Source organism: Balaenoptera acutorostrata, chromosome 14, assembly GCF_949987535.1.
Source record: "Balaenoptera acutorostrata chromosome 14, mBalAcu1.1, whole genome shotgun sequence".
Taxonomy (NCBI): domain Eukaryota; kingdom Metazoa; phylum Chordata; class Mammalia; order Artiodactyla; family Balaenopteridae; genus Balaenoptera; species Balaenoptera acutorostrata.
In genome coordinates, this window is record NC_080077.1 from 49616821 (window position 1) to 49644161 (window position 27341).

Genomic DNA, 27341 nt, shown 5'->3' on the forward strand with positions numbered 1-27341 from the left:
CTTCTCATAAATATCATTAACTACATAAAATATATTTTAGTATTTTTATTTTGAGATTACAAATGCTTTTTAAAACTTTCATTTTTAAATCAGTATTATTGAATTACAAGTCATATATATTAAAAACAAGTACGAGTGTATTGTGAACATAAATCAACACTTTGGGGAAAATCGTTAATGGATGTGGAAATCAGAAAAAAATATTTTTTTAAAAAATAGATTCTGTTCTTTCTAACCCCTTGAAAATTATTTATGCTTTAGTTTATCTTTCAGATACATGTTGTATTAGGGTAAAATAAAAACCCACAATTTCAAATCTTCTTTAAACTTTAGCCAAACTAGTTGCAAATACATTGCTTGCTTGCTTGCTTGCTTGTCATACTTCCAAGAAAGGTCAAGATAAACGTCCATGTGGTAAAATGTCAACTCTCTACAAGACTATTATTTTCAATATTTGGGGTTTGTAAACTCAAAAATCAATTTATGGTTGGCTTACAGATTATATCAGATATTTCTACATATATACAGTTCTAGTATCTTGAATTACTAGCCTGAAAAAAAAAATGCTAATAAAATACTTAAGTTCCTTCTTGGATCTAAAGAAATGATACTAGTTTATTGTGTATTACTAAGTACATAAAGTATGTTGTCTAAGCAGAAATAAGTAATCAAAAGAAAGGAAATAATTGCTCATTTATCTTTTTCTGGCTCTGTGTTTTTTTTTAATAGAATCAATGTGCAGCAGTAAATACTCCAAAGAAAGACACTTCCCAGATTGATGGACCATCTTTAAACAATACTTATGGTTTCAAAGTCAGCATACAAAACTTACAGGAGGCAAAAGCTTTACATGAGGTAAAACGGTAACAGTAAGGACACATGCACTTTAACTCTTACGTTTTATTCTATGGTACAAGTACAGAAGTTTTTTACTGATGGAGGAATACATTGAATTCTATACCTGTTAATCTTTATTTTGTTCTTATTATCCTTTCTATTTTGTATATTTATATAAAACAGAGAAACGTTAAAACTAGTCATCAGTTACTGAGACTGCTTTGTGGTTTCACAATTTTCACAAAACTTATACCTGAAATTTAAAAAGAAGCTAAAATTAGAAAAGGTTGTTTAGCTATTGGAAACTCTGTATGTTACTCTGGGATTATATTATATCCTATCCCAAATGTGGTGTCTACTTGTATTTTCTGTTTGGTTGGCTCAGTGGATTAGTGCTTGTTGCTACAGTTCATTTGTTCACATAATCTTTATAACCCAGTTACTTTCACAGCACACACTGTATGCAAAGACTAGGAAGCTGTCTTGAAAAAATGTACATTCTCACTGGAGAATATGTATGAATGGTTCACTGTAAATTTATCTGTATTAAAGAAAACACAACAGTAACATGTGACTGGCAATGAGGTGAAAATTAGAATATATTTTCACTGTTTATACCTGAGCTGTCAGTATGGTAGCCACTAGCTACGTGGCTATTGAGAATTTTAAATTTGGCTTATACATCTAGGAATGGAATTTTAAATTTTGTTTAACTAATTTGTTTCCATTAAAAATTTTGCAACCTCATTGAGATGTGCTATAAATGTAAAATGCATATTGCTTTCAAAGACTTAATAGGAAAATAGAATATAAGTACCTTATCAGTAATTTTTTATATTGATTACATGTTGTAAGGGTAGTTTTTGATGTATTGGATTAAATGAAAATATTTTAAAATTAACCTATTTTTACCTTTTTTTAATATGACAGCTAGAAAATTTTAAATTATGTATGTGACTTTCATGATATTTCTTTTGGTCATTGCTGGTTTATATAGTCGTTTTATGTTTTTGCCCTTATAGCAGAGAATTTGATTCTTTTGTTGGCTTTTTGGTCTCAAGTCAGTTCTGTCTTCTAAGAATTGGATGAGTAGACTAAGAGGAAAATTTAAATATTGTCCTCATTTTTACCCTAAATTTGAACTAAGAATTGTACTTTTGAGAATTAGATTGGAACATAGTCTAACTCCCTCATTGTTTATTTGTACATTTTTTCATTCAACAGCATTCATTTAGTTCCTGTTTTATACCTGGCCTTGTACTCTCCCCTGAAGCCCAGATAAATTAAGTAACAAACTCAGGAATATTTATCTTATCAAGTACACACCCGAAATTCAAAATTTTAAATACTTTGTTAAAAAATATTTATTAAAGCAAATTTGATAGACCTTAACAAAAAGACTTGTTACATTTGATTTTTCTGTTATTATTTGAAAAACATATTTTTCTTCTAATACTGTTATTTTATTCTATGTAACCCTGTTTCAGAATCCTGGGCCTTCCTGAACTTAAAATCACTTTGGGGATCCAGCAGGTTACTCATAGCTTCCCATCACATGCTTCCTTTATCTCAAGGCACACTCCAAATAGCTACCTGGTGGTCAAATAGGGAATGAACGAAACAAATATCTACTATACTCTATTCTGTTTTCTACAAAATTGTGCTCACAGCATTTTTTCCTGTTTCCTGTTACCCTGGGCGAATCTCTCTCTCTCTTCTGCATATAAATACTCAATTCAGAAGGGAAAATTTGCAATCGTTGCCCTTTCTTTTGTTAACATCTTTATTGGAGTATAATTGCTTTACAATGTTTAGTTTCTGCTGTATAACAAAGTGAATCAGCTATATGCATACGTGTATCCCCATATCCCCTCCCTCTTGCGTCTCCCTCCCACCCTCCTTATCCCACCCCTCTATGTGGTCACAAAGCATGAGCTGATCTCCCTATGCTATGCAACTGCTTCCCACTAGCTATCTATTTTACATTTGGTAGTGTCTTTGTTACTCTCTCACTTTGCCCCAGCTTACCCTTCCCCCTCCCCGTGTCCTGAAGTCCATTCTGTACGTCTGTGTCTTTATTCCTGTCCTGCCCCTAGGTTCTTCAGAACCTTTTTTTTTTTTTTTTTAGATTCCATATATATGTGTTAGCATATGGTATTTGTTTTTCTCTTTCTGACTTGCTTCACTCTGTATGACAGACTCTAGGTCCATCCACCTCATTACAAATAACTCAGTTTCGTTTCTTTTTATGGCTGAGTAATATTCCATGGTATATATGTGCTACATCTTCTTTATCCATTCATCTGTCGATGGACACATAGGTTGCTTCCATGTCCTGGCTATTGTAAATAGTGCTGCAGTGAACATTGTGGTACATGACTCTTTTTGAATTATGGTTTTCTTAGGGTATATGCTCAATAGTGGGATTGCTGGGTCATATGGTAGTTCTATTTTTAGTTTTTTTTTTATTATTAATTTAATTTATTTTTGGCTGTGTTGGGTCTTCGTTTCTGTGCAAGGGCTTTCTCTAGTTGTGGCAAGCGGGGGCCACTCTTCATTGCGGTGTGCGGGCCTCTTACTATCACAGCCTCTCTTGTTGCGGAGCACAGGCTCCAGACACGCAGGCTCAGTAGGTGTGGCTCACGGGCCGGCCTAGTCGCTCCGTGGAATGTGGGATCTTCCCAGACCAGGGCTCGAACCCACGTCCCCTGCATTGGCAGGCAGACTCTCAACCACTGCGCCACCAGGGAAGCCCCTATTTTTAGTTTTTTAAGTAACCTCCATACTCTTCTCCCTAGTGGCTGTATCAATTTACATTCTCACCAACAGTGCAAGAGGGTTCCCTTTTCTCCACACCCTCTCCAGCATTTATTGTTTGTAGATTTTTTGATGATGGCCATTCTGACCTGTGTGTGGTGATACCTCATTGTAGTTTTGATTTGCATTTCTCTAATGATTAGTGATATTGAGCATGTTTTCATGTGTTTGTTGGCAATCTGTATATCTTCTTTGGAGAAATGTCTGTTTAGGTCTTCTGCCCATTTTTGGATTGGGTTGTTTGTTTCTTTGATATTGAGCTGCATAAGCTGTTTGTATGCTTTGGGGATTAATCCTTTGTCCGTTGCTTCATTTGCAAATATTTTCTCCCATTCTGAGGGTTGTCATTTTGTCTTTTATGGTATCCTTTGCTATGCAAAAGCTTTTAGTTTCATTAGGTCCCATTTGTTTATTTTTATTTCCATTTCTCTAGGAGGTGGGTCAAAAAGGATCTTGCTGTGATTTATGTCATAGAGTGTTCTGCCTGTGTTTTCCTCTAAGAGTTTTATAGTGTCTGGCCTTACATTTAGGTCTTTAATCCATTTTGAGTTTATTTTTGTGTATGGTGTTAGGAAGTGTTCTAATTTCATTCTTTTACATGTAGCTGTCCAGTTTTCCCAGCAGCACTTACTGAAGAGGCTGTCTTTTCTCCATTGTATATCCTTGCCTCCTTTGTCATAGACGAGTTGACCATAGGTGCATGGGTTTATCTCTGGGCTTGCTATCCTGTTCCATTAATCTATATTTCTGTTTTTGTGCCAGTACCATACTGTCTTGATTACTGTAGCTTTGTAGTATAGTCTGAAGTCCAGGAGCCTGATTCCTCCAGCTCCGTTTTTCTTTCTCAAGATTGCCTTGGCTATTTGGGGTCTTTTGTGTTTCCATGCAAATTGTGCAATTTTTTGTTCTAGTTCTGTGAAAAATGCCATTGGTAGTTTGATAGGGATTGCACTGAATCTGTAGATTGCTTTGGTAGTATAGTCATTTTCACAATGTTGATTCTTCCAATCCAAGAACACAGTATATCTCTCCATCTGTTTGTATCATCTTTAATTTCTTTCATCAGTGTCTTATAGTTTTGTGCATACAGGTCTTTTGTCTCCCTAGGTAGGTTTATTCCTAGGTATTTTGTTCTTTTTGTTGCAGTGGTAAATGGGAGTGTTTCCTTAATTTCTCTTTCAGATTTTTCATCATTAGTGTATAGGAATGCAATAGATTTCTGTGCATTAATTTTGTATCCTGCTCTTCTACTGAATTTATTGATTAGCTCTAGTAGTTTTCTGGTAGCATCTTTGGGATTCTCTATGTATAGTATCATGTCATCTGCAAACAGTGACAGTTTTACTTCTTCTTTTCCGATTTGTATTCCTTTTATTTCTTTTTCTTCTCTGATTGCCGTGGCTAAAACTTCCAAAACTATGTTGAATAATAGTCATGAGAGTGAGCAACCTTGTCTTGTTCCTGATCTTAGAGGAAATGGTTTCAGTTTTTCAGCATTGAGAACGATGTTGGCTGTGGGTTTGTCATATATGGCCTTTATTATGTTGTGGTAGGTTCCCTCTATGCCTACTTTCTGGAGAGTTTTTATCATAAATGGGTGTTGAATTTTGTCAAAAGCTTTTTCTGCATCTGTTGAGATGATCATATGGTTTTTCTCCTTCAGTTTGTTAATATGGTGTATCACATTGATTGATATTGCATACATTGAAGAATCCTTCATTCCTGGGATAAACCCCATTGATCATGGTGTATGATCCTTTTAATGTGCTGTTGGATTCTGCTCGCTAGTATTTTGTTGAGGATTTTTGCATCTATGTTCATCAGAGATATTGGCCTGTAGTTTTCTTTTTCTGTGACATCTTTGTCTGATTTTGGTATCAGGGTGATGGTGGCCTCATAGAATGAGTCTGGGAGTGTTCCTCCCTTTGCTATATTTTCGAAGAGTTTGAGAAGGATGGGTGTTAGCTCTTCTCTAAATGTTTGATAGAATTCACCTGTGAAGCCATCTGGTCCTGGGCTTTTGTTTGTTGGAAGATTTTTAATCACAGTTTCAATTTCAGTGCTTGTCATTTGTCTGTTTATATTTTCTATTTCTTCCCGGTTCAGTTTCGGCAGGTTGTGCTTTTCTAAGAATTTGTCCATTTCTTCCAGGTTGTCCATTTTATTGGCATATATATAGTTGCTTGTAGAAGTCTCTCATGATCCTTTGTATTTCTGCAGTGTAATTTGTTACTTCTCCTTTTTCATTTCTAATTCTATTGATTTGAGTCTTCTCCCTTTTTTTCTAGATGAGTCTGGCTAATGGTTTATCAACTTTGTTTATCTTCTCAAAGAACCAGCTTTTAGTTTTATTGATCTTTGCTGTTGTTTCCTTCATTTCTTTTTCATTTATTTCTTATTTCTGATCTGATCTTTATGATTTCTTTCCTTCTGCTGACTTTGGGGTTTTTTGTTCTTCTTTCTCTAATTGCTCTAGGTGTAAGTTTAGATTGTTTATTTGAGATTTTTCTTGTTTCTTGAGGTAGGATTGTATTGCTATAAACTTCCCTCTTAGAACTGCTTTTGCTTCATCCCATAGCTTTTGGGTCGTTGTGCTTTCATTGTCATTTGTTTCTAGGTGTTTTTTGATTTCCTCTTTGATTTCTTCAGTGATCTCTTGGTTATTTAGTAGTGTATTGTTTAGCCTCCATGTGTTTGTATTTTTTTACAGTTTTTTTCCTGTAATTGATATCTAGTCTCATAGCGTTGTGGTCGGAAAAGATACTTGATACAATTTCAATTTTCTTAAATTTACCTAGGCTTGATTTGTGACCCAAGATATGATCTATCCTGGAGAATGTTCCATGAGCACTTGAGAAGAAAGTGTATTCTGTTGTTTTTGGATGGAATGCCCTATAAATATCAATTAAGTCCATCTTAATGTGTCATTTAAAGCTTGTGTTTCCTTATTTATTTTCATTTAGGATGATCTGTCCATTGGTGAAAGTGGGGTGTTAAAGTCCCCTACTATTACTATGTTACTGTCGATTTCCCCTTTTATGGCTGTTAGCATTTGCCTTATGTACTGAGGTGCTCCTGTGTTGGGTGCATAAATATTTACAATTGTTATATCTTCTTCTTGGATTGATCCCTTGATCATTATGTAGTATCCTTCTTTTTCTCTTGTAATAGTCTTTATTTTAAAGTCTATTTTGTCTGATATGAGAATTGCTACTCCAGCTTTCTTTTGATTTCCATTTGCGTGGAATATCTTTTTCCGTCCCCTCACTTTCAGTCTGTATGTGTCCCTAGGTCTAAAGTGGGTCTCTTGTAGACAGCATATGTACAGGTCTTGTTTCTGTATCCATTCAGCCAGTCTATGTCTTTTGATTGTAGCATTTAATTCATTTACATTTAAGGTGATTATTGATATGTATGTTCCTATTACCATTTTCTTAATTGTTTTGGGTTTGTTTTTGTAGGTCTTTTCCTTTTCTTGTGTTTCCTGCCTAGTGAAGTTCCTTTAGCATTTGTTGTAAAGCTGGTTTGGTGGTGAATTCTCTTAACTTTTGCTTTATCTTTGAAGTTTTTAATTTCTCCATCAAATGTGAATGAGATCCTTGCTGGGTAGAGTAATCTTGGTTGTAGTTTCTTCCCTTTCATCACTTTAAATATGTCCTGCCAGTCCCTTCTGGTTTGCAGTGTTTTTGTTGAAAAATCAGCTATTAACCTTATGGGGAGTCCCTTGTATGTTATTTGTTGCTTTTCCCTCGCTGCTTTTAATATTTTTTCTTTGTATTTAATTTTTGATAGTTTGATTAATATGTGTCTTGGCATGTTTCTCTTTGGGTTTATCCTGTATGGTACTCTCTGTGCTCCCTGGACTTGACTATTTCCTTTCCCATGTTAGGGAAGTTTTTGACTATAATCTCTTCAAATATTTTCTCAGTCTCTTTCTTTTTCTCTTCTTTTTCTGGGACCCCTATAATTCGAATGTTGGTGCTTCTAATGTTGTCCCAGAGGTCTCTGAGATTGTCCTCAATTCTTTTCATCCTTTTTTCTTTATTCTGCTCTGTGGTAGTTATTTCCACTACTTTATCTTCCAGGTCACTTATCCATTCTTCTGCCTCAGTTATTCTGCTGTTGATTCCTTCTAGAGTATTTTTAATTTCAGTAGTTGTGTTGTTCATTACTCTTTGTTTGCTCTTTAGTTCTTCTAGATCCTTGTTAAATGTTTCTTGTATTTTCTCCATTCTGTTTCCGAGATTTTGGATCATCTTTACTATCATTACTCTGAAGTCTTTTTCAGGTAGGTTGCCTATTTCCTCTTCATTTATTTGGTCTTGTGGGTTTTACCTTGCTCCTTCGTCTGTAACGTATTTTTTTGTAGTTTCTTTTTTTTTTTTTTTTTTGATGGGTTGTGCTGTATTTCTGTCTCACTGGTTATTTGACCTGAGACGTCCAGCACTGGAGTTTGCAGGCAGTTAGATAGAGCTGGGTTTTGGTGCTGAGATGAGGACCTCTGGGAGGCCTCACTCCGATTGATATTCCCTGGGGTCTGAGGTCCGCTGTTAGTCCAGCAGTTTGGACTTGGAGTGTCCACCACAGGAACTCGGGCCCAACTTCCAGCCTGTGAACCAAGATCCTGCAAGCTTCGTGGCATGGTTAAAAAAAAGAGAGAGAGAGAGAAAAAGGAGCAGTACAATATCAAAGAATAAAAATATAAAATTAGAAAGATAAAAAATATATTAGGAAGAATAAAACTATAATTGAAACAACTGCAACAAGGTAAAATAAAACCACAACAGAAAAAAAGAAAGGGTGGGGGGGAACAAGCCAAAAGGAGAGAACAATAACAAAGTATAAAGAATAAAATAAAATTAGAAAAATAAAAGATTTATTAGGAAAAATAAAAATATAAAAGAATCAACAACATTGAATCAACAAAGCAAAACAGAACCCCAGTCTAAAAGAGGAAAAAAGAAGAAAGGAAAAAAAGAAAAAAAGCCTTGGCTATGGGGGCGGAGTTTAAGTGGGGGGTGGAACTTAGGCAGGGGCGGGGTTTAGGGTGGGGCAGGACCTAGGCGGGTGGTGGTGGGGTGATGTTCAAGCGTGGGACGGGGCCTCTCCTTAGGACCTGCGCAGAAGGAGAGAGGCAGCAGGTGGAAAGGAGGGCCTCTGGAGTGTGGGGTTCTGGAGTTTGGAGGTGGGACCCTGAGTGAGGCTCTGTGGGCGGGGTTTAGGTCCAGCTCGTTGGAGGGGGTCTCGGAGTGTAGAGGTGGGGCCCTGGTGGGGGTGTAGGGGCGGGGCTTGGGTTCTGCGGGGCAGGAGGGAGGCTCCGAGGGCACAGGATTAGGCCCGGGAGCCCAACAGGCTTCCCAATGCCTAAGTGGACAGGGAAAGCACTGGCCCTGTTCCCTTCCATTCCCTCGCACCCCTCCTGCACCGTATCCCCCAGGGTCTCCCCTGTCGCCGCTGGACCCCTAACCATGGGTGGGTCCCACTGGGTGTAGGAACTCCTCCCCTCCCCCAGCCACCCCTCAGGGGTGCCGGTCCCAGAGGTCCAGCCTTTTACTTTTTTGCTCCCCCTTTCCTCCCTCCCATTCCTTCAGGACCCACGTGGCTGGAGGGCACCTAGGTGGGCAGAGGATCAGGCCCGGGATCTCAGCAGGTTCCTGGGGGTCCATGTGGGCAGGGGAAGCCTGGCCATGATCCCTTTTGATCCTCTGCCCTTCCAGTGGTCCCCCAATTTCCCCCTTCAGTCATGGGATCCCTTCCCCTCCCCCAGCCGCCCCTCAGGGATGGCAGTCCCAGGCCACCTCCACTTCTCCTCCCCCTTCACTCCCCCCATGCCCCACATCCTACCCGGTCGCTGGGGGTTCCTCCCATCCCCTTAGGTGTCTATGGTCCCCCACTGGTGTCTGGTAGGTGCCCTAGTTTTGAGGAGATGTGAATCCACGTTCTCCTATTATGCCATCTTGACTCTGCCCCTCTTGTCCCTTTCTTACCCACCTCTTTACTGATAACACTCAGTAAATCTCTCTCTCCATCTCTTCATTCCATATGTTGGCTTAAGAAAAAAATGCCAGTAAGAACACTAATGCATTTTATGTCGAGGAATAAAAAGGCAAAATTTGAGTGTGCAATTTGGCCTGGTATATAAATAAGTCAACCTCCAAGACTCTTTTTGACCTGAAATTGTCTTCAGTCTTCTCCATAGTCTTTCCATGTGCTCATTGTTTTCTAATTAAAGTGGGCTTTTTGTTTTGTTTTGTTTGGGTTTGGAGAGAGGTTTTCCATTTCACATTTTTGTACATGCTTATTGTTTAAAAGAATAAATCCTGAAGAGTATATATTTAAAAGTAAAAGTTCTTTTCATTAGCTCCCCATTTTACTTGGTTTGATTTTTTTTTTAATATTACTTGTTTTTTAAAAAAATAGAAACAGCAATATATATTTCTTAAGGAAAGTGGTGGATTTTTTGGAAATTTGTTTTATTATTCTATATGCCTTATACATGCATAATTAATGTTCTTATATTTTAAAAAGTACTTAATAACAAATTTACTAATGAATGCATGCACTATTACATACACGTACATGGTAAAAAATTTCACATCATGACAAAAAGATTACCACAATGTTCATTGCAGCTCTATTTACAATAGCCAGGACACGGAAGCAACCTAAGTGTGTATCAACAGATGAATGGATAAAGAAGATGTGGCACATATATACAATGGAATATTACTCAGCCATAAAAAGAAACAAAATTGAGTTATTTGTAGTGAGGTGGATGGACCTAGAGTCTGTCATACAGAGTTGAAGTAAGTCAGAAGGAGAAAAACAAATACTGTATGCTAACATATATATGGAATCTAAAAAAAGAAAAGGAAAAAATTGTTCTGAAGAACCTAGGGGCAGGACAGGAATAAAGATGCAGACGTAGAGAATGGACTTGAGGACACGGGGAGGGGGAAGGGTAAGCTGTGACAAAGTGAGAGAGTGGCATGGACATATATACACTACCAAATGTAAAATAGATAGCTAGTGGGAAGCAGCCACATAGCACAGGGAGATCAGCTCGGTGCTTTCTGTTCACCTAGAGGGGCGGGATGTGGAGGGTGGGAAGGAGACGCAAGAGGGAGGAGATATGGTGATATATGTATATGTATAGCTGATTCACTTTGTTATAAAGCAGAAACTAACACACCATTGTAAAGCAATTATACTCCAATACAGATGTTAAAGAAAAAAAGATTTCCATTGAAAAGTAAGCTTCTCTCCCACCTGACTAAGCAGTCCACTTCCCCAAAGGCAATAAACAGTTTTATGTTTTTTGTCTCTTTTCAGACATTTTCTATGCATATACTTAACATTTTTTACATACATGGAAGCATACTATACTCATTCCATTTATCAATGTATTATGGTGGTCTTTCCATTTTAGGACATGTAGATCTGGCTCATTCTTTTTGAGTTTCCATTCTGTAGTTTTTATGGAAGCCACATAATTTATGTAACCAGTTCCCAACTGATAGACATTTAGGTTTTTAGTCTTTTTAACTTACAAAAAACTGAAAATATTATCATCTTTAGTGAATATCTTTGTGCATATATATTGGCTGCATATATGAATATATCTACAGGCTTATTCTCAAGAGTAGAAATGCTAGATCAAAGGATATGTCTTTTTTTTTTTAATTGAAGTATAGTTGATTTACAACATTATATAGTTTTAGGTGTACAGCATAGTGATTCAATATTTTTATAGATGATAATCCATTTAAAGGTATTATAAAATAATGGCTGTATTTCCCTGTACTGTACAAAATATCCTTGTTGCTTATTTATTTTATACATAGTGTTTTTTATCTCTTAATCCCCTGCCCCTATCTTGACCTTCTCCCCTTCTCTCTTCCCACTGGTAACCCCTAATTTGTTCTGTCCTTTTAAAATTTTGGTAGATATTTCTAAGTTGTCCTCCAAAGATATCTACCAAATTCTACTCCCATCACTAAGGAGAGCCTTGCATTTACATTTCTTCAACAGATGGCATGCAAGATAAATACAAAATATAAATTCTTTATTAAATGTATATGATCTGAGTAATTACCAGTAGTCTACTAATTTTTCATTGCCAGGTATATGTATATTACTGGTACAGTGATGGCTATAATTCTAGCTGTAATCATTAATCATCCAACATATATCTTGTTTTTCTTACCCAGAGTTTATTCTTACTGTGTCTTAGAAAGAGAACAAAGGATTACAGTTAAGAAGAGTTATTAACATAGGAAAATAAGTGTAAAAAGCAAAATATTATATTTTTTGCATTATATGTCAAAGAGAAAATGTGCATGCGCAAAAATCTGGCTATTGTGTAGTTGACACCATACAATTCTTATGATTTTTTTTTTTTCAGGAAAAACTGTAATTAAAAATCTGCCTATTATGTACAAAAGTCTAAATTTAAGTAGCCCTCAGAGGATTAATAGGTAGGAGTTTCAAACTAAAAAATATATGTCTTTTCAGTTTAAACTATAGGTAAAACTGTAATTTAATTAACTGGGTAGAAAGTAAAAAGTAAAAGCAACAGACTTTGGTTTGAATGTACAACCACCTGGACTAGTCATTCTCTTTCTCAAATAGAAATTGCAAAAATTGAGAGGCACTGCATGTACTCTAGACAGATAGTTTTAAGTATGTGTTGTCATTAAGAAATTACAGCGTAAGCAGATTTTCTAAAAGAAAAACGTGAATTGATTTAACCTAATCTTAGAAGTAAAAATCTAGTTTTAATTTCTGGAGTGTTAAATTGTGAATGTGTCCTTTATAACTGTTTTTTTCTGTAATTTTACACATGTATTTCCTTAGAGTCTTAGTGAAACAGACTTCTTTCGGCATGTCTCAAAAAAAATGTTTAAAAGCGTGATTTTTATTTCCTTTTATAGATACAAAATCTTACTCTAATCAGTGTGGAATTACATGCTCGAACTAGACGAGACTTAGAACCAGATCCTGAATTTGACCCAATCTGTGCTCTGTTCTACTGCATCTCATCTGACACTCCACTACTGGATACAGACAAAACAGAACTCACAGGTGTAATAGTGATTGATAAAAACAAGACAGTCTCTAGTCAAGGTATTGTTCATTTTTATTAATTTTATACCTACCTAAACTAGGATGAACCTTTTAATGGGGCAGTTTCTGTGCTCAAGATCTAAACCAAGCAAGCATAAGGAACTCCTCTCTAAAATGTTTGCTGAGGTGGGAGTAGGAAGTGTTGTCTATAGCTTTGTCCTAAATTCATTATTCTTGAATTATTGTTAGAAGTCAGAAACAATACAATATAAAGAGCTTAATAAAATTTCCAATTAGCATATCTAATTTGATCTAAATATTATCATATAAAATACTACTTGTTAATACTGAAGTCAGATGATTGTGTATCTCTAGGTTGGGTGGACAGTCTTCCTTATATATGCATGCTGGTATTTTGCTGCTAATACAGAGTTTCTCTTTACTTTAAGAAGTTAAGTTACTACTGTAAGTTAATGGTTTATAAAAGACAAGATATATTCTAATTTTGTTGATATCTCTTCCTAAATACATACACTTTTGGTTCAGAGGTTCTTCATATAGGATACTATGTAAGGCACTTTATAAAATACCAATTGTTCCTCTGCAATTTTAAATAGTAATTTGTGAATTCAGTCAATTGAGGAGGAAGTCTTAACCTATAACAAAACTGTACAGGAATTTGCAGTTTAATCGGTGATGTGCTTGAGCTGGCTTGTACCAGTTCACAAGCCAATTGCTAAATTTTCATGAATTATTTGAACTAGTTGATGTCACATTGGTAGTTTCAAATTAGCCATGGTGGGAAGTTTTCACATCTTGGATATAGGCAAGCAGTACAAATCAGGGCTTTTTTTTTTTTTTTTTCCTGGAGAGGTGCTTATAAGCATTCTCCAGCATACCACTGAGTAAAATATTCTCCACTAAGCAAGCCTCTTCCTGTAGGAAGAAACAAAGTAATAATATTTCTTTTTGGGTGACACATTATCTGGGGAATTTTGTGAATGTAGACTTTTCCGGAAAATAATTGAAAATATGAAGTTTGAATTTTCAGTTACATGTTGTACTAGAAAACCTTTAAGAAAATTTTCAAGAAACTGAGCTAATTATGTATTTACTTTGGGGAATGCTGTCTCATTTTAAAGTATTTTAGTTGCATAGTCTTACTCAAAAGTAAGGGATAATATTACTTAAACAATTATATATAATAAATATTTTGTTTATTCTTAGATATCAGATATCAGACCCCATTACTTATTAGATCTGGAGTTACAGGACTAGAAGTTACCTATGCTGCTGATGAGAAGGCACTTTTTCAAGAAATTGCACATATAATAAAGAGGTATTATTTTGTATTTTCTGATTTTTTTTTCCAGTTTTTGTTCAGAGTCCTTTTGTGCTACTGTTGATTAATATAGGTGAAAGTTAAAAATAGGAAGTGATGGGCTTCCCTGGTGGTGTGGTGGTTAGGAATCTGCCTGCCAGTGCAGGGGACACGGGTTCAAGCCCTGGTCTGGGAAGATCCCACATGATGCCGTGGAGCAACTAAGCCCGTGAGCCACAACTACTGAGCCTGCGCTCTAGAACCTGCGAGCCACAACTACTAAAGCCCGTGTGCTACAACTACTGAAGCCCACGCACCTAGAGCCTGTGCTCTGCAACGAGAAGCCACCGCAAGGAGAAGCCCACGCACTGCGACGAAGAGTAGCCCCCACTCGCCGCAACTAGAGAAAGCCCGCGTGCAGCAACAAAGACCCAACTCAGCCAAAAATAAATAAATAAAAAAGAAAAAAAATTTTTTTTAATTTTTAAAAATAGGAAGTGAATCCCTTCCTATGGCCCTTGAAAGAAAAGTTAGCCTGGAAAGGATTTTGCCCTCACCTCCAACCACCATCACCATTTCCAGCAGATTAGGGATAAGAAAAAGATTATTCTAGTCTCAGGATTTGGGGCCAGTGAAAGAGAAATATTAGCTTAGCCTCTAGCTTTCCCAGTTGGATTTTAGCATTTTTCTATGGTGAAGAAATAATGGGGAACTGTACTAAAGTTAAATTGTATTATTCATTAAATAGTCTTCTACCTTGGGAGCCAGCCACCATTTCAGTACCTTTTTTCTTTTTCTTTGTTTTTTTAAAGAAAATGTTTTCTGAGTTTTAAACAAATCAGTATTTCCAAAAAACTTTGGAATGTAATTTGTTCATAAATTTAGGACTATCTGGTACATACTCTTTTGTGTACATAGTTTCTTAAAAATCTCTTTTGACCATTTGATAGTTGGCTTTGATGCTTGATAGTAGAATCTTGTCAAAATTTATGAAAAAGATTTTTTAACCAAAAAAATTTTAATTTAAAAATTAAACAATTAAGTGGATCGCTTTTGCATTTTCTCAAGAGTATAACTCTTAGTAGCCATTGCCCATTGCTAGATTTAGGTTTTTAAATGCCTAAAGCAGGCTGGAAAATACTCTTTGGATCCTGATGTATGGATAAAAGCTGTCCTTGAGCGTGTTGTTACACCCAAGCCTTTCTGTTCTGCTTTTGTAGTCGAACTTTTTCCTATAAAACTGAGACGATATCCTGCATTAAAGATCAAGGTGATGTTTTACTGACTCAACATCTGATTGCATCCCAGATGGGTTAACATAAACCATTTTGAAAATCAGAAAAGCAGAAAACGTTTTCAGTGAAACAAAATTAGATTAATTGTCAAAGCATAAAAAAAATGATATGCTGCTACCCACCACTCTAGGGAGGAAAAAAGAGGAATATATTTTTACTATTTATAGCACTGGTGACTGGATGGGTTCCCATCCATTTGAGTCTTGCCATTGTCAGTCCTACCTTTTATCTTCTCTTAGAGATGTCAACATGTCAGGTACTTTCAGTGCCCCCACTGCAAGCAACTTAGCAAAAGGAACATGTAAGAGTTTTAGGCAGATGCCATTCTATGGACCAGCACATATCCAGTAATGTCCCTGGGCTTTGTATGCTTGTCTTCTCCTTGTTAGGTTTATTCCCAGCAATAGGATTACCTGCGAAAATTGAGAATCTTGTCAATCATTTGCAAGTGTAGGAACTTTCTTAAATGTCCATAACATGACTTACACTAGTTGTTAAGAAAAATGCAGTAAACAAAATAAAGCTAACTTCTGGTTCTTACTCAAAAGATCATATGGCTATTAGAAAAAGAAGAAAAATGCTTAAATATCAACATTTAAATTCTGTAATGTCCTTTATATATTAGTCCAAACAACTCCCTAAAAGATTATTTCCTTCTTACACCTCATTTGTTGAGTACCTACTCTACACAGGTTTTGCTAAGAGCGTAGCCTTGGGAGTCAGCCAGCTCTGTCTTTTTGTCTTGAGCAAGTTACTTATCTCTCTAAACTTCGGTTTCCTCATCTGTAAAAGGGGTAATAGATATGAGAATTAAGTGAGATAAAGCACATAAAACTCTTAGCCTGGTCAGTACTTAAATGTTAACTGTGTGTAAGATACAGTTCTTAAGTGCTGAATATAAGATTGAATAAGATATAGATGCATATTCTCAGAGTTTTATTGTCCTTATTTTTCTATTCTTAATATTTACCTGCTCAGGTGGCAAACACATAAAACAGTGTAAAGCGATATTACACAAGTAAAACCAAATCCATTATCTTCTTGTCACAAACATTTTTCTCCTTCTGTATTTCCTTGAACTATTAATTTCACATTTCCCCAGACTCCCTAACTTAAATAATTTAAGTTTTGAGTCCTTCCTTTTTTTCTTCTCTAATCCATGCATTACATCCTATCCATTTAACCTCAGAATTATCTTTCAAGATCATTCCTTCTCCCTTCCCCATGCCCATTGCCATTCCTCTAGTTAGAGCCCCCTCACCTCTCATCTGTACAGATGTTATTGGGTTATCTAAAATATTAATTGTAAAGCAGCTTTTTTCTGCCTAAGCAAATAAAATTATTTTCATATTTGCTGCTTTTTCTGATGCTTCATCAGAAGCACAGTTTTGTTCTTCACTACTAATCCTATCTACCCAACCTTGTTCTTTTTATAACTTTTAGAAACCTGGTAGAGTGAATGAAATTTACAGAAATTGCAGAACAAGTCACCAAGATTTTGTTATTGTCACTGAATGTTTTCACAGAAGAAATACGGAATCCTTGGGACTTTGAACTTGAAAAAGATGTTTTATCAGCTTTGAGAGTCTTGTAAAAACTAAACAGCCTCTAGGTCAAAAAATAAATATACATAATCTGAAAAATACTGAAATGACAGTTATTCTAAAAACAAAATCTATTTAATAAATCCATTAAGAGAAGCATTAAGGGTAGCTTTTTGTTTTTTCAGCGGTCATCTCTGAGCAGTAGTGGTTTATAAAATAGGTACTTGTTAATTGAGAAAAAAATACTTTCAAAACATTATCAGAAAATAAGTGTACTTAATCACTCTATTAGTCATTTACCACAACGGAGCAAGTAGCTGATTGGAATAATAATTCTTAATAAGTAGATGTTTTATGAATCAAAAAAATTCAGATGAAGAAGGTGGAAGAACTATGTAAGAGTTATAACATAAGGGCTCTGTAATCATCTGGCATCTTCATGTTGTACCCATGTTTAGAAATGTATGTGATAGGTACTCCAGCAGTCTTCCAAAGTCTTCTCTTAAGATCAAGGTTAACTGTGACCAAATTGTAATGCCTGTTCTAAATATTCTTAGTATTAATGCAGTCAGCTGCATGGGTTCTTTAGTGTGTGTATGGGAATCCTTCAAATCTCCTTTCCCTGACGATCCTTAGAGTCACTTAACACTTCTGCCCCAGTTTCTCAAATTTAGACATTACATAGTTAGTTTTATAGGGAGATGCACTTGTCATGCAGATCATCTTTGACTGCTCTGAGAAGAGTTTAACTTTAATGGAAGAGTTGATGAAGTTGCTATCAACAAAGATGTGTTGAGATATTGGATGTTATTTTAGAAGACTAATGAGCAGGAAGGGTTTTGGGGGACTTCTCTTTTCTTGAAGCCCTAGGACTTTTCTGGACTTCCTTTTTAAGAATTAATCTACCCTTTTAACCTCTGATCTCTGAGACTGAGCCTTTGCCTCATTGTTGCACATTGCCTTACTTTCTTTGGCTTCTCCCCACTCTCTCGTGTTATAATCCTGCTCTTTGTTCCAAAATTACCAGCCACGTGGCACTTTCTACCAAGAAAACACTTTTATAGGTCGGTGAAAAGATCCATTTGGCTGTTCTCTTAAATTAATCAGTTTTATTAAATTAAGTGGTTTTCTCAGAAATTTCAGTCCTTTTTATATAGAGGAAAGCACATGGATATATGTTATCTTTTTCTCCTGACAAGTTTGAAGGCTACTTTGTAAGTCTGTAGTATAACAATGGATCACAAGCAGATCACCAGATATTGAAATTTACGTTAGGGAATGTATTTTATAGGGCCTTTAAGGAATAGGAAAAATGAAAAGAATATTATTGCAGAAGTTTGAACCTAGTTCTTTTGACATTAGCCACTTAAGTAAGGAGACATTTTTGTGACATTCTTATTTTTGTTATCTAAGTAAAAACTAATGTCATTCAATACCCATTTAAAGAAATTAGCTATGGAAGTATGATAAAATATTAGCAAACCAGTTCTAAAAATAGATCTGGTCTGCCCATGATCCATTGTTATACCACAGACTTGCAGAGTAGCCATATATTGCTTACATTAGTAAATTGGGGTAATCTATAACTGCAGATTTGATGAAACTTAAAGTGTTAAGTGATGTAATCTGGACAGGCTGCACATCCCATAATTCAGAGTGACTTTATAAGCAGTTATGTAAAACCCAACTTTATAAATTTTTGTGATCTTTCACTCTGCTTTTTTGGCTTTTATGAATAATGGTACAATAATCAGAGTAACTTGGAACTTCTAATTTGATAGCATTACAGTAGTTTTCACTCTCAAAAGTTTTTGTTCTCCACTTAAGACTGTAATCAGTTCTTCTCTTGCCCACACAATTTTCCCATTGAAGTAAATCTTCATGCTTATTTTCCTTTGTACTATGATCAAACATTTTTTTATGGTGGTCACTGTGGAAGTCCTCAGAAGAAGCACAAAACAGCTCCTTCTAAGGTGGATGCAGATTGTCAGTTCAGTTCTACCAGTGCAACTGTGTGACCCCAGTAAGCATATTTTTCACCTAGTTTCTGATGTTTAGCTTCCCCACATTAATCTCACCCCTATTAATATTTAATTCTTCCATTAAACTGAGTCACCTTCCTCTTAAGTTTAGAGGACAAACTTATCATTACGGAGGCCTTACTTTATGTGAGGACCAAGTCTTTACTAAGAGGGAAAAGGAAGAAATTTTCATTTTCTTTCTCAGCATTACAACTGTTTAAGGACAGTAGAGGGTAGAGGGGTAGAGAAGTGACAACAAACAGGGATCATTTTCAAAATACAGTATCCACACGTGCCCTCATACTTCACCCCACCCCTACCCACATTATATCTCAATTATACCCTCACTTATACACTTTACTGGTAATGCCTGCCTCCCACCCCAATTTTTAGCAGCCTCTTTGCCAAGTCATATCAAGTAAATACATAATCTAAGTAAAAACTACTTTTGCTTTACAAAAGTAGCTTCGAACTAAGAACTCTAACCACCCCATCCCTTCCTCTGAAGAAATTCTATAGGTATCACTATATCACCTGAGAAACATTATAAAATATAGATTTTTAATTTTGTCATTTATATCATGAAGAAGTAGTTCTTCTGGTTAAAGGTTCAAATGTGTGGTCCTTGTTTAATTTTTTCATTCCTTCTTTAGGTATGATCCTGATATTCTGCTAGGATATGAGATTCAGATGCATTCCTGGGGTTACCTCTTACAGAGGGCTGCTGTACTGAGTGTTGACTTATGCCAGATGATCTCTCGGGTGCCAGGTAGGAAGCACTATGAATGTTTTATTGTTAACTACAGGGCAAATTACAAATAAATAAAGACAAGATTATTATTTTAGCCTGATTTTTAATACTAAATTGTGTAAGTTCTAGATATATCATAACTCCATTATAAACTTTAATCATACATATATCCCATTTTTATCCAGCATTTTAACATAAATATTTTTCTGCATTATGAGATAGTCTTTATAATCATTATGAAGCACGTAACATTTCTTTGACTTGATATACCATAATTTTATTTTATTTGTCTGGTTCTATGTTTTATCCATTTGGTGAGGAAGGAGGAGATGGTAGAGGAACACTAACTTTTTTTATTTGGGTGTCAGGCTAAAAAATTACATGAATTTTGAAGGCTGTTCCCCAAAAGTGTGATTCTAATTGAAGAGAGGGGCAGTAATAATATTCATATCAAAATTAGTTTTTCAAGCATTTTTTAAATTATGTTTTGTTTATAGTTACTGAATTTTTAATAACTTTGTTTTAAAGGCCCCCCCGCCCAAGTCGGACTAGGACAAAGTAGCATATACTTTGGGAGGCGTAAAGATCAAATACAAAATTAGTAAAACCAATCAAGATACCTCCTGAAAGGGGTTATGAAGTCAATAAAATATCTAAAGTGTTGGTAAATGTAAAGGGAAAAGTTGAAGCTAGAAGATTCAAGGACAGTAAATATTTTGAGTTTTGCAGAAGTTTAGAAAAAATGGCAGAGCTGCTTTTAGTTTTTCATTGCATTAATTGTTTGTAGCTTCTCTGTCCCTTGAGTGATAGGAATAGTGATATATCTCAAATTTTTCAACATTTCATTGGGGATAGGTTTCTGAACCATTCAGGATAGGTAGCATGAGTGTTCAGTGCACTTATTAATTAATTAATTGTAATGAGTAAGGTATATGACTTCAGAATAATGAATGAAAGCTCCTGTCCTTTTAGATCACTGCTGAAACCCTTTTTATGAGGCAACATGGTGCAGTAGAAAGGGCATGCTTAGGGAGGCATAGTAAAGAGCACCAATGGTAAAGAGCACACATTCTGGAGAAAGACCACCTGGGTTCAAATCCTGGCCAGCAGGATTCAGACATCCAACAGGATAGGTTTCTTAACTTATCGATACCTCAATTTGTTCATCTGTAAAATAGGGACGTAATAGAACTTATCTCATAGGGCTATTATAAAATACTTAGAACAGTGCCTGAGAACATAGTAAACATTATGTGTTTGTTAAATGAAAAAGTGAAAGAAAAAAAACACTTTTTTTAACTTTCTTTTTTAATTGATTTACAATATTGTATTAGTTTCACACAGTATAGCACAGGGAATTATATCCATTATCTTGTAATAACCTATAATGGAATATAATCTGCAAAAATACTGAATCACTATGCTGTACACTTGAAAAAAATCTTTTAAACATTATGTTTTTAAAATAAAGAAGAGCAGTAGGTTTGTGTACATGGTCTTTGGAATCAGGTAACCCAGGTTTAGAATACTGGTTTTGTTACTATATGGCCTGGGGCAAGATAAAACATTTCCGAGTAGAATGTACTATAGTGCAAAATAAAAATTATACTAACATAATAAAGTGGCTGTATTAAAATAAAATAAATAATGTTAGTAAAGTTCTTAGAACATAATAGACATTCAAATATGGTAAATATATTTATTATTCTAGAGCCTCTATCAACAACATTCATGTATACCCAGTGTTATATAGGAGAAATAAATTTTAATTTCTAATTCTAGATAAAATCATCACTTAGAAACTAGACTCAGAACTCTGTTCGCTGTAAGAGGAACTCTTCATCTAGTTTTCCATACGTAGTTAATAGAATTTCACCCTGAATATGAACATCATTAATTAATGTCAACAAATTTTCAGAGAATTGTTTAGGTTAAAAATTCTACCATTTTTTTCCCCAAGAAATGACCAGTTTAATAACAAATATTTTTCATCCAAACACCAAAGAAATGATGTGGTGTTAGGTATTCATAAAAATAGCACCAGGGCTTCCCTGGTGGCGCAGTGGTTAAGAATCCTCCTGCCAATGCAGGGGACACGGGTTCGAGCCCTGGTCTGGGAAGATCCCACATGCCGCGGAGCAACTAAGCCCGTGCACCACAACTACTGAGCCTGCGCTTTAGAGCCCGTGAGCCACAACTACTGAGCCCACGTGCCTAGAGCCCGTGCTCTGCAACAAAAGAAGCCACTGCAGTGAGAAGCCCGTGCACTGCAACAAAGAGTAGCCCCCGCTCACCACAACTAGAGAAGGACTGCGCAGCAACGAAGACCCAACACAGCCAAAAATAAATAAATAAATTTATTTAAAAAACAAATAGCACCAGTAATTATCATATTTAAAGAGAAAAGCATTTATTTTTAAAAAAACGTGTGTGTATATATGTGTTTTATTGTTAAAAAATATATACAGTTTTCAGATATATTTCACAAAATTCTTTTATAACTTAAAGAGGAAAGAAAAACTTTTATTAGTCAATGATTATTCTCTTAAGTCTAATACAAAATAAACTGTGAATTACATTTAATCTTTAATCTTCATCTTGAATTTTTATTATTCTCATTTTCTTTTGCATGGTTTGCTTGGAAATTTGGTATCTGTGAGTCCTGATGCAACCTATATTCATTTCTATAGATGACAAAGTTGAGAACAGATTTGCAGCCGAAAGAGATGAGTATGGGTCGGATACAATGAGTGAGATAAATATCGTTGGCCGAATTACACTAAATCTTTGGAGAATCATGAGAAATGAGGTAAGGTACTTTATCTGAAATTTGGTTTGAAATAAGAGATCAGATCAATATATAGTGATTTTAATCATTATAGAATATTAGTATAGCTTCCTATATAGCTTATGCTTATTTGTGAATTATTTTTATTATACTTAGAGTTTCAAAAATAAATACTACTTTCTAAAATGCAAAGCTATAGAAGTATTTAACTTTGTTATTGATGATTTTTTTTCCCCTGTTTCTGTCTAAGCACAAATAGCAGTGGCTATAAAAGTCTACAGCTATCATAAAATGTTATCTTGTATGTATGGAATGTTGTATAATTTCATCATTTTTTGCTCTTAAATCATTTTTACACTCAAGGCCAGATAAACTCAGCTTGACCTTTTTGATTTATTACAGTAAGAAAAATTTAGTCTAGATATAGGAAAGAACTTTTTGAACTAAGGATATTTAAAACCTGGGTCAATTGGAAACACATTACTTGGAAATAGTTAATAGCAGCATCCAGTTGAGTCTCTGGGGGCCCAGGTAAGGATTTTTGGTAGTATGAAACTATCTTATTAATATGCAATCACTCAGAGAAATAATTCTGTCACCAGAAATGTTAAGAAAAAAGATACCTACAATAAATTGCTCTATTCTCAGATTTTGGACTTGTAATATCAGATAAAATGTTTAAATTTAAGAGAGAACTCTATTCTTCAACTACTTCCCTTTGAAAATACTTTCTTTTTCTATTATACACTCATTCGCTGTGATCTTTTCTGGCTCTTCTAGATTTATATAAAAATTTGAGTTTCCAAGCATGCCCTCTGCAATTCTTTTGGGACCAATCACAGAGTAATTCTTCCAGATAAGAAAATATGCTCTTTATATAAAATTTAGGTATTCCCATTTTTATTTTTATTTTCTCTCTGCACCATGAGCTTAAAGTTATACTCACATTTTATCTAATTTGAAAATGTACCATATATGTATCTGATTGAGGATAATTTTATCCTGTTGTTTCTTCTTAAAATATTGTCAGCACAAGAATCCTCCAGTGACTTCAAAAATACAGTTGACCCTCAAACAACATGGGTTTGAACTATACAGATCCACTTATTGGTGGATTTTTTTTTTCTCCGATAAATACATACTACAATACTACATGATCCACGGGTTGGTTGAATCTGCAGTGCAGATTTGCAGATACGAAGAGCTAACTGTAAAGTTATACACAGATTTTCAACTGCATGGGGGTTGGTGCCCTAACCCCTGTGTTGTTCAAGGGTCCACTGTAATTCCTAGTGACACGGCATAGGATATGGAAGGTTCAGAGATTGTGATGTATTTGGTTTGTATATTCCATTATGTATTTCAAACTTCAGTTTCCGATATTGCCTGAATGAACACATAAATTAAGTATATAAACACAAAATTAAATTATTGAGTCTTACTTAGTTTTAGGGGTCTTTTCTTCATTCCTGAAGATCCAAAGGGCAACTATAGCAATTATCAACTGTTAGCTTAAAAATCACAAATTAGAGAGTAAATATTTTTTCAGAGTTTAGGGCTTTCTTTAGTCCTTACTGAAAATTCAGGGTCAAAGGCTTTCTCTAATTCTAGGCTAAATGTATACCGTCTCTGATCTTTATTTGTATCTGTGCGGAACAACTGTGAAAAAGTTATGAGTAGGGTAATTTACACCACCACCACCTCTACTTCCTAGATGCGCCAAATTAGATTATCACTTTTTTCCTAACCCTAAATACTTCTGGCAATTTGGAAATTTCCGTGAAATCCTGAATGAACTTGTGGGAAGTACTGTCTTGTATCTCTAGTTGTTATAGAATTTTAAGGGTTATGACTTTGGCCCTAAGAGTTTCTTCATATTAGAGGCCCTCAAACTATTTTTTCTGGATTTAAACAGTTCCAGAAGCTCCTTTTTTATCTTTATTTCTTTTATCTGTATCTCCGTCATGACACTTAGCTGTTTCTAGCTCTATTATTGTTTTCTTAAATATTTATAGTTTGTTTTTTTTTTTTTTATAATTTTTTTTTTCCCCTACTTTATTTATTTATTTATTTATTTTTGGCTGTGTTGGGTCTTCGGTTCGTGCGAGGGCTTTCTCCAGTTGCGGCAAGCGGGGGCCACTCTTCATTGCGGTGCGGGGACCGCTCTTCATCGCGGTGCGCGGGCCTTTCACTATCGCGGCCCCTCCCGTTGCGGGGCACAGGCTCCAGACGCGCAGGCTCAGCAGCTGTGGCTCACGGGCCCAGCCGCTCCGCGGCATGTGGGATCTTCCCAGACCAGGGCTCGAACCCGTGTCCCCTGCATTAGCAGGCAGACTCTCAACCACTGCGCCACCAGGGAAGCCCTATAGTTTGTTTTTAATGTCCCTTATTAAAAATAATTTATATTCACTATAAAAAATGCAGAAGAGTATGTAAAATGAAAGTGAAATCCAACATCTCCACAACAGTTGCACTCCCCAGATACAATTTACAGTTGAATGGATACCTTTTTTTTTTTAATGCTACTTTGGATTTTTAAATTTTTTTTTAATTTGTTTTTTAACATACTAGTTTTCACTCTCCTGCTTAACATAGAATTACTGCTGTTCCCTCCAGACTTTGAATCCTCAGTAACAAACGAAGTGCCTCTGAAATAGTGCTCATGATATACTTGACTGCTTGAATGAAAGAATAAATGACTCTTCCCCAGTGGATTATATTTAGAGGCCTTCTGGATATCAACTTAATCCAGGCCTTTCAAGAATTTGCTAACTAGGTTGGAAATAGATCTGATTCAATTCAACAAATATTACGGAATGCCATCGCTAGTGCACAGATTTGGGCCTCGGTTTAGATCAAATTAAGATTAAGGGTATAGCTGGTTCCTCCATTTTAGCAGGCAGATTATCTGGGTGCAGATGTTGTTAGATGGGTAGATGTGAGGATGAGAATCTGTGGAAGTTCTCTTCTGGTTGCTTCAGTTTTCTCAGTGAAATAGGAACCACTGTTCTCAGCTGGGGAGGGGCTCTTTGGGTTTGAGGAGAGAAGAGTTATTTAGGAGAATTTGATTAAGAAAATATAGAAGCTAGGCATTGACAGCCCATTTGAGATTTGCATCAGTAAATTAAAGAGATACCTGCCAGCTGTGTTCAAATTCACAGATATAAGTGCAGAGTATCAGAGGGTTAGATTTGAGCACAGCTCACAAGCAAAGGGTTATGGCTTTACTAAAACTTAATTAATTAAAAGGACAAGAGGGGGCAGAGAACTGAATGTTAGTGCAAAATTGGGATTATAATGACTGTGGAATTTGAGCTAGGTTAGGAGCAAAGAGGTCAGGGCATCTCACGGGGAGTAACCCGGAAGGAGACGGCGGTCAGAGGATGGGTTACATGAGATTATGGAGAGGGTACAATTACCGGTAATCACAGGTCTTGGAGTATGATCGTCGGAGTGGCTAAGGTGATATGGAGGCAGTGATGTCAATTACCTCTGAGACTTGTCTTCTGGTAGCAGTGTGGAAGGGGGCAAGACCAGAGGTAGGAAACCAGTGAGAACATTATTGTAGTAGCTCAAATAAAAGTTGACAGTGATATAGCGATTCACAAAACAATTTAGAGAGTAAATCCACAAGAATTGGATGTACAAAAAGATGAAGAGGAGGAGGTGTCAAGAATGATTATCAGTGTTCTGGCATAGATGATTTAAGATCATGTTTAGGTGGGAAAATGAAGATTAAGGATATAGAGCATGAGGTATCAGTCAGATATCCAGGTGAAAGATACTCAACAGACATTTCAATAGGAAAGTCTCAAATATGGGGTAGAGTCTGGATTAAAGGTACAGCCTTGAAAGTCACCTGAGAGTGTGGATGAGCTCACCAAGAAGTGAATGGAGAGAGCGATGATCAGGATTGAGCCAAGCACAATTTTGTGAATGAAAACATTTTGAGGAGCCAACAGAGGCATCAGATGCTACGAAGGAGTTGTCAGACAAGATAGTGAAGAACACTCCCAACAGTCACTAGGAAGATGAGATGCTTCCATACAAGCATGTAGGCCTCCATCTCAGTTTGGAACATTGGAATCTGGTTCTAATATTCCCTGTTACAGCGTCAGTCTGTCAGTAAGCATCTGTTAGGTAAAATAATATGCTCCCTTGTATTCATATATTGTCTTATCATTTATAAGGCACTTTTATAGACTTGTCATTTTTAACTTCTGATACTCACGAACTTGCAGGATAAGTAAGACAAGAAAGTAGTGAGGTATTATTCCAGATGAGAAAACTGACATTCACAGAAGTGACTTGCCTAAAAGCTTCATAGCTAGTATGGGGTTAAGAATCAGGATTGTGGGCATGCGCTCTGTCTTATTTTGTATATTTTATTTTAAGTATATATAAGGTAAAACATGTGTAAAATAAAATATATAAAATAAGCTCTCTGAGAACAGAGAGCATGTTTAAAATGAGTATGTGTCTGTATGTATATACACACATATCCCATATATATTATATGGCTTTGATAGGGCATCTATCACTGACCCCATAGGCATGTAAGAGCCAAATGAGACATAAATGATATATATACATTTAGAGGAAAGACTGTTGAGTCTTGGTGCAGAGTGAGGAGGGAGTGGGAAGGAGGTACAGAGATGATCTTGCTGTCAAAGAACACTCTAGAAAAGGAGATAGACTTGTCACCAATAATTGGTGTGTTTTAGGGTACAGAGTAAGTAGCTGAAACAAAAAATACCACATGGCAATGAAAAAGAATGAAATATTGCCACGTTGAACAATAGATGAATCTCAAACAATGCTGACCAAAAGAAACCAGATAAATAATAGTACATATTAAATATTTCCATTTATATGAAGTTTAAAAATAGCAAGACTGGGCT

General features: G+C 35.8%; 1 protein-coding gene across 3 annotated transcripts in view; it reads left to right on the forward strand.

Annotated features, from left to right (window-relative positions):
* Window positions 1–27341, forward strand: part of REV3L (REV3 like, DNA directed polymerase zeta catalytic subunit) — a 188900-nt gene that overhangs the window by 118770 nt on the left and 42789 nt on the right. For all 3 annotated transcript variants that reach the window (XM_057527858.1, XM_057527859.1, XM_057527860.1), the window contains exons 16-20: window positions 730–855; window positions 12588–12780; window positions 13948–14059; window positions 19555–19670; window positions 22343–22461. In XM_057527858.1, the coding sequence (XP_057383841.1) occupies window positions 730–855; window positions 12588–12780; window positions 13948–14059; window positions 19555–19670; window positions 22343–22461 (666 nt within the window). The remainder of the gene's footprint in view (window positions 1–729; window positions 856–12587; window positions 12781–13947; window positions 14060–19554; window positions 19671–22342; window positions 22462–27341) is intronic.